Genomic DNA, 10,550 nt, shown 5'->3' with positions numbered 1-10,550 from the left:
GGTATGTTCCAAATATAGGTAGAAACCTGTTTTCCATATTAGCCGCACATAATAAAAATTCAAAAAACAGCAAGTTTGAATTTTATGCAACCAAATGTCAACTCAGTATAAAGAACCGAGTGGTAGTACAAGGGACAAGACTAGTAGATGGTTCCTTGTATGAGGCAAACTTGATTTCATTAACTCCAGATACACCGGCTGAAGTGAATATAGTCAGTGAAAATTCAATAGTGCAGCTCTACCATGAACGTTTTGGTCATCAAGATAAACGTCACATAAAGAATGTTATAGAAAAGGAGTTAAAAATTAAAGTTCATCTTGACAAGGATTTGTGTGAACCATGTCTCTATGGTAAAGCACATCGGTTAAAATTTGGCAAGAGAAATGCAACCAATAAACCAGGTGAACTACTATCAGCAGATGTTTGTGGTCCTTTCAGTACAGAATCATTTAATAGTAAACGATATTTTGTTGTTTTCAAAGATCATTACAGCAAAATGAGGTTCATTTCTTTTCTTAGACACAAAAATGAAGTGAAACAGGCACTACAAAATATTTTGTCTCAAGCAGCGACTCAAGGTCATAAAGTAAAAAAATTTTTGAGTGACAATGGGGGTGAGTTTGACAACGAAGAAGTTCGAAACATCCTGCGCAGCCATGGAATCACGCAAAGACTAACAGCTCTATATACACCTCAACAAAATGCTGGTAGTGAACGTGAAAACAGAACAATAGTAGAAATGGCACGCAAATTGAAGTACTCAAATCCAGATTTTGAATTTCCAGTCGCTATGTGGGCTGAGTTATGTTCAACTGCAGTATATTTACTTAATCGAACAGGCAAGTCGTCGATTGAAGATAAAAGCCCATTTGAAATTTGGACAGGTAAAAAGCCGAGAATTAACCATTTGAAAATAATTGGCTCTACATGTTTTGTTCACATACCTGATCAAAAACGTCAAAAAATGGATAAGAAAGCCATAAAAGGTTACCTTGTTGGTTACGATGGTGACGAACGCTATCATAATGGCTCAAAAATCAATATAAAATGATATTCTCAAGAGATGTAGTTTTCCAAGAAAAACCTATGAAATGTACAACATCATTTGAACATCAGACTCAAAAAGATTTTACAACAGATCCTCAAATCAATTGCAAATCAGAAAATGATTCGAGTAGTAGAAATGATTATTCAAAAGAAGAAATTACAGATGACACTGAGAAGATTATAGATAATTCAGTTAAAGTTCAACTCAGAGATAGGTCAAGCTTGCAGAAACCTAAGAAGTTAGATGATTGTGTGATGCAGGCTGAGACATATTTATTAGATGTACATGAACCAGATACATACGAAGAAGCCATTCAAAGCAGAGTCAGACTGAAACTCCTGTGTGGACATATGGGACTAATGTCATAAAATGTTTTGAAACAAGGGAAAGTATTGAAATAATATATATGTATATTATATATGTTTTCATAGTTTCCATAGTTTCAGACAATCTTATATTATTGCTAACTTGACTAACTTGCACGTGTATGTTCTTTTCGCTTTTTGTCGACTAACGTGTCTTCTAATATTTCAATTAACGTTTCTTTAATAAACAATTTTGGTGTCTGTTGAGCGATCATTTTCATCTAATTTTTTTATTTTCACGTTTTAATATTTTTAAATGTCTTTCTACAAATTTTTTTCTACTTTAGGCGTTATTGTTTCTCGTTGCTTATGAAGTACAAACATACGTAGGTGTTGTTGTTTTTGCTGTTATTATCATTAGTGTTGTTCTTGTTGTTTTTTGTGTTATTTTTAGTGTTGTTGTTCTTGTTGTTAAGTTATTGTTGTTGTTGTTTTGTTAGTGTTGTTGTTGTTGTTTTGTTAGTGTTATTGCTGTTGTTAGTGTTGTAGTAACATTATTGAAAACGTTATTTGCTATGTTTAATTAAATATTTGGAGTAATTCGTTTAACATTGGTTAATTTTAAATGACAATTAAAAATCATTATCTCTTTTACAATTACATTAAGTAATTGTATATAATAGTAATAATATTTTTAAATAATGTTAAAAATAATGGAATTAATAATAATAAGAATAAAAAGAAGAAGGAAAATAGTGATAGTAAAAGTATTAGTAGTAATAGGTTCTATATTAGGTACTGTTCATTTTATATCGTGTCTCTGTCCATCTGGTTCATTTGTGATTTATACTTCGGTGCAAATTTTCCGAACTCATATAATGAGCCTCACATTTCATACAGATGTTGGTCAGTATTATTGTTATTATTATTATTGTTTTTATTATTGTTATTATTTATTTATGGTTTTGACGAAAAGTCTTTTTAGTTTTTAATCTCATGAAAAGGCTATTTCTTTTTATTATTTTTTCTGTATTAAATGCATACGTGCAAATCACACTGCCACTGTAAACCATTTATAATCCGGCTATTTCAATGAGCCGGTGTTAAGCTCATTGAAGTTAAGTGGATATAAATAGCAGAAATCTATAAAATCTTCTTTTGGTACTAATTTTATTGCAACATGTTTAACCTTAACTACCATCATCATACTAAAATCATCCAATCTTAATTTAAATCCATGAAATTATTTATTTCAATTTAAACAATCGGATGAAGTTAATTATTTCATTAATAAAAAAATTGATTCATTTGAATATGAACTGTTTGTTATTATAACAAAATAATAGTTAGATTTTTATTGTGAATATTTAAATGAATTCAAATGAGTTTTGTTTCTTTTTGTATCATTATTGTCATCGTTAAACATCATGCGATCTGTAAATTTTCTTGCTTGCCTGGACCATTGTGCCACCAAGCGTCGGTAAATGTTCGGATAAATTGTGAAGGAAAAATTATGAAAAAAAAACTCCGAAGATCAGGCTGGATAAACTTTCAATTTTTTATAAAAATTTCATTATGGTGTTTTTGAAATAATTTTTTTCGGCAAAAACGCAATTTATTATTTTTAGTTTATGATATTTTGTAAGTACAATGATTATTCATTAATTTAATTTCAATTTATGTAATAATTCTGTTCTTTAGAAAAAAAACAACAATCAAGGATGTGATTAAAATGCGAGATGACTCTGGCTCATAAGAGTTCATCATTTTAAAATTAATAAAATGATAATAACTTGAGCTTAACAAAATTTTAGAAGGAATATTAAGTTACATAATTTTTAAAAAATATTATTTGCTAACATCAGAAATAATATTAGGTGGCCATGACACAATGGTAGCGTTATTAATTTAAAATTTTGAAGCCTGCAGTCCTATAAATCATTTTATTTTACAAAAAATTTAATCTCGGGATAAGTTAAAACATTTTAAAACTGCATGAAACATAGTTGGGATTAGCATGCCTGCTCGCTGTACAAATAGATTGGATCAAATATCCATACGAATATGATTAGGCGCACGTATCTACCCTATATCACTGACTCACCCACCTTGTAGATTGCCAAAATTTTAAAATATTTTTCATGATATATTAACCACGATTTTGATGTAATTATTATTAATAATATTTAGATTTATGTAAATATTTATAATAATTTTTTGTGTGGTCAATGTACGCGTGTACTTTAAGCATTCAAGCAGACTCAAATAAGTGTGTGAGTTTCTCTCTCTCTCTCTCTCTCTCTCTCTCTCTCTCTCTCTCTTTCCCTCTCTCTTTTTATCTCATTCTCTCTAACAACGTATGTGATGTGTATGCGTGTGTGTGTGTGTGTGTATAAGTATGATTGAATATGAGGACTATAATTACCCAGATTTTTCTACATGTTTATTCATTTGTAATTTAATTTAAACGTCATTGAGACTATACGTCACAAGTATTAATGGATAGATGTAGAGGGAAGAAATGTAACTTGGCTTATGCCTGGGTGATTCAACTCGCCCAGGTCTCTATCTCAGATGAATGTGACAAACTCCCTATAAATATATGCACGCTGTCTTATAATCAAAATGTTGATGAGGATGGAGACGATGGTGAGGACGAATACGACGATGACAGTACCGCTGAAGATGATGGGGATGAATGTGATGGTGATGAGAGTTATGATGATGATGAGAATGATGAGGTTGATGATGATGAAAATGAGTAGGGTAAAGTTTCAATTAACGTTATTTAATATTTCTTAATTCAACCATCAACATTTTATCTCGTCAAACCGAAACATAAAAATTATATTAATAAGTATTTATATGAAAAAACAAAAGTAAAACAAGACTTAACTGCTTCAGTTACCAGTTTTCACTTTTACAAATCAATAATCACTTATTAATTGTGATGATATCAGAGATATCTGTGAAACTATTGACGATTATGAAGTTAGTGAAAATAAGGATGATATAACCACCGAGAGACATTGTTGTTGGCATACTAACGACTATTGAATTTTGGTCTCAAAGATACTATTAATGAATAATAGGAAATAAGAATGCAGCTACAGTGCTACTGAATAATAAAAAATAAATTGATGAGACTGATGATAATGATGATGAGGCAGATCAATTGCTAAATATGCTTCAAATGATACACTGTGTCACCAAAAATACTCTTGATACGTATAAGATTGAACTATAGGATGGCATTTATTTGGTCAACATTTTATTCGATGAATTTTAAACCTTTGATATGTTAAAACGTGTTATCTCGAAAAATTTGGTATACATTCTGTTAGTTAGTGAGGTTATGATGTTTTTTAGCAACCCCCCTCAAATTTTTTTGCCACGTTTAACAAGGAAGAAAAATGTTATTCTGTTATTATTTCCTCTTTTCATTAGATGAGGGTTGCCAGAATGCGACGAATGAGGGAAATAAATTAGGCTTTCGAAAAATAGTTCGGTTTTGAAAGGTAGGTTTCCACCGAGAAGCTCTCTGGTTCTAATATCTGTTGGTCCAATAAACCGGGTTCTACTGTAATCATCTTATGATGTTCAATTCATAATATTCAATTCTAAAAACATGATCTCAATCCCTGACGTTCAATTCTCAAAGCGTGTTCGCAATCAAACCAGTAGAAAGCAAAATCGACACAAATAAAAATTATTATTATTATTAATATTATGCCTTTCAATGTTATATAAATATTACTTAGATTAATTAGTTCGGAGAAACCGTCTTTTTTTAGCACATTTCTATAACTTTAAGCAGTTAAACTTAGAAATGAATTTAAATAATTAAATACGCAACTATCTGTTGCCAAGGTAGGAGCATTTATATTAAGCATCACACACGTTTTGAAATGATCACATTTACAGTAAGCATCTTTCAGTTCAGCAACAGTTTATTACAGCTAAATGGATGAAGAAGGTTGACCAGTTTTGAATTCATCTGTCATGGTACGCTGATTCAACTGGCGGGTATTGCTGTCTGCTACTTCTTAGTCATGGAGTTGAATAAACTAACGTTTCGAAAGTATATATAATGCTTTCATTAGTTAGTTGAAATTTTAAGTTGTTTCAATTTTTTATTTAAGTAAAATTAGATGTTGCAAAAATTGTTGTGAGTTCAAAACTTAAAAAAAAATGCTGTCGTAAAAATAGAATTTAACTTGAAACGTGAAACATGCATCATTTTTTTATTTTGTTTTGATTCGATCATGTATGATTCAAATTTCAATTGCCATGCTGTTCCACACACGTCACACACACACACACAAAGATATATATATATATATATATATTTATATAACTAGTATATATATAAATATTTATATATAAATATGTGTATATATATATAATATATATATAATATATATTATATATATATATATATATTGATATATATATGTGTGTGTGTGTGTGTGTGTGTGTGTGGGAGTATGTTTGTGTGTATGTGTGTGTGTGTTTGTGGTGTGTGTGTGTTGATTCCTGCATATACTTATTTATATATTTGTGCTTACGTTTCATATCCGTTCAGTGAAAAAGTAAAGAGGAACGAGCGCCTGTGGTTGTAGGAGCTTGCACGAATGTGCGGATGTAAGCACGTCTTCGTCAGTTACGAACGCAACTCACACCGACCGTTAGTTCAACATCGGAAATCTTGCTTCAAGACAAAAAAAAAATATTTTTTAAAAAATTTCAGTTTCTAAATGTGTAACATGTTTTCTTTATATCATTATTAGTTGATTAAATTTTTACGAACGACATTTACGATGGAACTGTATAACCGAGCTTACAATGATAACATTGTTTTCTAGTTCTGTTGGCACAAAATCAACCCTGAAAAAGTTTGTTCAGATCATGCTCTTTTCAGATTTATTATTATTTCTTATATATTTCATTAACATTCAAAACGTTTGCATCCATTTTTATTCAAATGCATTAATTAGTTTTTAAACATTTTTATGTCAAAATCTGTCCATCAACCTTTTTCATTTACACCCGAGTATTTTAAAAAACATATTTTTAGTTAGTTAAATATATTTAGCATTCATTATATTCTGTTAAATTAATACACTTTATATGATGTATTGTTGAAAGATAAATTTTTACTTGAAATTCTTCAGCTGTTTTTTTTTGTACAGAACACAATTTTTAATAAAAGGTTTCGTTAACACCATGACAAAAATATCACTAAAATATGTAACAAAAAGTGTTTGTTTAGTGGAACATGACAAAAGGTGCGCGTATCACCTGTCTGTTTTTTATGATAAGTTGCAAGGCCTCTTTGCTTCTTTCATGCTTAATTATTCAGATGGGATCATGTTGAATTTTTTCATTGCTAATATTTGTCATCACTGTTTTATTTATGCAATAATTTGCATTCATCATTGAAAACATCTGACCAGTTCAAATTGCATGATTTAATATTCGGAAAAATGAGTTTTTAATTAAAAAGATAAGCGTACTGATCTATCACTTCGTCGTTCGCTTACTTTTTTGTTAAATTTCATCCGCCCTGTTAGTCACTCACCCAGTCAACCCAATCGAACAGCTGGCCTGTTCAACTCACATTTTCATGATATACATTTCCTAAATGTTGACCACTGTTTGCATGGAAAATTTGTTTTTCGTTAGGAAATTTTTGAACAATTACTTAAGGACATTTTTGATGTCGTCTTACTAACGTTTATTAGTTTTGACATTAACTGAATTAAAATCTTAATTAAAGTATTTTAAGTTTTAAAGTTGAATTATACTAATTTACTAATGTAAGAACTTTTTTTTGTTCAACATGCTTGATCTGACTGTTCAATTTAAATCGCGATTACAATTTAAATGATGAATACCTACCACGCTTCTAAATATTTGAATCGATTTGACGAGAATAAAATGAGTAACTATTTAAATTAACGGTGATCATTTGTTTGATAACAACATTTCTTTCAAAATTGCCACTTTTTTTCTAAAAAATTGTAATAATTTCAAAATTTTGAGATAATTGTTAAAAAAACATGTAAAATTTACACAGTTTGATGGAAGCAATTTAAACAATAAATAAATTGTATCGAGACTTCATTATTCACAAGCACAATGCGGCATTGTTAAACAAATCGCTATAAAAAACATCAACAACTTTCCAACGGTTCTTTACAATTAAAACTTCAATGACTTGCTTTCGTTTTGTCTCTCTTCTAACTTGTTGCTCCCTTGTAGCAATAAAAATTATATTTAGTCATGAAAAATTTATTACGTACATAGTTAGTTTGATTTTATTGGATTTAAAATAATATTTTTCGCAGTTGTATACATGTCAGCTACTCATGCACCCGATCAGTTTGTCTGATGAGAAGTTTTTGTAATTTTGAACTTTAAAATGTTTTCATCCTTCTTGCTGTTTTTCAACATTGCGTATAAAAATAATACATTCAAGGTGCAACTTCACGTACGTGTTCCAATTTGTCGAAATTAATTTTATTTACTCATTAAATTAAGGTTGAGTTTACAGTTTGCTAAATAGCATTAACCACCTTTAAGCGTTAAAATGAAATGATTGTCTCAAATGATGCGACAACTACGAAACAACAGATAGTTGATGAACTGCAAAAACTAAAAGAAAATAAAAGCCCCGGAAGCGACGGCTTCGATCCAGCATTTCTGAAAATATGAGAATGGACATTGCGGAATCATTGTTAAAACTTTTCAATAAATCGTTGGCAACGGGTGAAATACCATCGGGTTGGAAAGATGCAATCATAGTGCCACTCTTCAAGAGAGGAGATCGTTGCGACACAGGAAATTATAGACCAATCAACCTCACAAGCATTTAATGTAAGGTACTAGAAAGAATAATTAAGAAACTAATTGTGAACCACTTGAAAACTTTTCAAACTGGAGCAATGTTACAAGTGATGTCCCTCAAGGATCCGCAGTAGGACCGTTGTTATTTGTAATTTACATTAATGACATAGATCTAGGAATAAAATCTAAAATTTCAAAATTTTCATATGATACTAAATTATGTGCTGTTGTAGACAACGATGAAAATGTTGAAATTCTAGCATGCGATTTGCAAAAAATATGCAAGTGGGCAGAGGATTGGCGGATGGTATTCATCATTGACAAATGTGCAGTCCTACATATGGGAGAGAACAACAAGGCAAACGTATTCAAACTTGAAGACACACCACTAAAAATGTAGAGGAGAAAAAAGATCTAGGAGTGATAAATCATCGGGATGGTAAGGTAGCGCGGCAATACATCGCGGCAGCTAAATGTCCAAAGAGGACTCTGGGTATGATAAAAAAAACTGTAAAAAGCAGAGATATGATTGTTATATTAAAACTATATAAAGCATTGGCTCTACCTAAGTTGGAGTACTGTGTTCTGCTTTAATGACCTGATTAACAAAAGAACAAAAATATGCTTGAGAATATTTAAAGTAAGGCAACGAGAATGATAAAGGAGTGTCACGGTATACCATAAAAAGACAGGTTAAAAGTTTGTGGATTGACAACATCAGAAAAAAATAACAAGAAGAAATTTGATTCAGTAATACAAAATCATCACTACGAAGGAGAATTTAAGATGAGCTAAATTGTTTGAGCTTAAGATGAACAGTAAAACAAGGGGGCATAAATATAAGATCTTTTAAAAAGTTCTGGATCGATAAGGAAAAATTTTTCAGCTGCAGAGTAGTCAGCGAGTAGAAAAAATTGGGAGATGAAATAATAGGCGCAGAAACAACTAACAACTTAAAAGCAAAGCAAACTTGGCAAAAGTAGGATAGTAAAAAAAGTCTCAGAGCGGTCCTGTCACAGACTTGGATCACTAAAAAAATCTTTATGTTATGTTTATTATGGTAAAATATAAATAAAACAGTTATATTTCCTTTTGTTTGTCTCGTTTAAAAGTGATTTATGAAATTATTGACCTATAATAACATGCATGTCCAATCCATTAGTGTTTTTCACATTTGATTAAGTTATTCTATGTAAAGATATTTCTATCGCACTTTTTATTTTTATCGTATTTTTATATATATATATATATATAAATACGATAAAAATAAATATATATAAAATAAATATATATATATATATATATATATATATATATATATATATATATATACTCTCATATATTTAAAATTATTTTCAGCGTTAACTTTGAACCAGTGATTTTGTTCTGGAGATACAAATTTAAAAAGAAAATACTAATAAAAATGTGATAGGAACATTATACTCTTGTGGTTTATTTCAAGAAATTTATTCTTTCTCATTGTTGAATGTTGACTGCATCACTCTCCTTGGAGTATTTAAATACGAAACGATCAGCTTGGATGATTAATTTAACAGTTTGAGACCGATCCACATAATTTGTTCATGGGTAATAAAAAAATATTTTTTATTAAATGGTCAGTTGTGTGCTTGAATAAATGCCATCCGAAGATGTCTTGTAGGAGTGGAATTTTTGCTGGTTGAAGTGCCAGCCAATAACGAAAGTGGGCCATTTTAGAGACATTTCTGATTTCCATTATTTTTCTAACCTAGCAATTCAAAGATGTTAAATAACTATTTTATAATAAAAATTTTAAACAATTTATCTAGATTTTAAATTCAAAATCTTTCGAGTCTTTTAAAAAAAATTATTCCAAGTTTAGAAGTATATTGTATTTTATAAAGAGATTGAAATGAATTTTAACGTTGAGGTCATGCACTGTGAGGATGAATTAAAAGGTCAAGGTGGATTTTTTAAGGTGAATGTTGATGTGAATTAAGTTTGATTATGAATGTCGAAGTGGATGACGAAGTGACTGAGCGTGAGAATTTTAATGTTGAGATGGATGTGACGTTTCAATTCACGAGATGATTGGAGCTTGTGATGGATACCTTTGTTTATAAATTTTGAGATTTTCGTCTTTTTTATGCGTGACCAACTCAAAAAATGTCAAATAAAACATTTGTAGCGACCTTTTTTGCGCGGAAAATATGCAAGATTTTTGGTAACTGGAAATAGAGATTTTAATCTGCCAATTTTTCACAATAGCTTGCTAGAGTTCGTGCAAAGTGATATTGCCAAGTTGAAACATTCAGATAAATGAAGTCAACAATCTGGGAATAAGAGTGGATTTCACATCAAAACGTTT

General features: G+C 30.2%; 1 protein-coding gene across 1 annotated transcript; it reads left to right on the top strand.

Moving 5' to 3' along the window:
* Positions 1-8,073: 8,073 nt before the first annotated feature.
* Positions 8,074-8,232, top strand: HELRODRAFT_70880 (hypothetical protein; the record flags this gene model as incomplete). Its single annotated transcript, XM_009032935.1, has 1 exon — positions 8,074-8,232. One exon carries the CDS (start codon positions 8,074-8,076, stop codon positions 8,230-8,232), a length of 159 nt encoding a protein of 52 aa, XP_009031183.1.
* Between the last annotated feature and the right edge of the window lie 2,318 nt (positions 8,233-10,550).

Source organism: Helobdella robusta (assembly GCF_000326865.2).
Source record: "Helobdella robusta unplaced genomic scaffold HELROscaffold_9, whole genome shotgun sequence".
Lineage (NCBI taxonomy): Eukaryota > Metazoa > Annelida > Clitellata > Rhynchobdellida > Glossiphoniidae > Helobdella > Helobdella robusta.
Note: the sequence above shows the minus strand (reverse complement) of the source record. Positions and strands in the feature narration are given on the sequence as shown.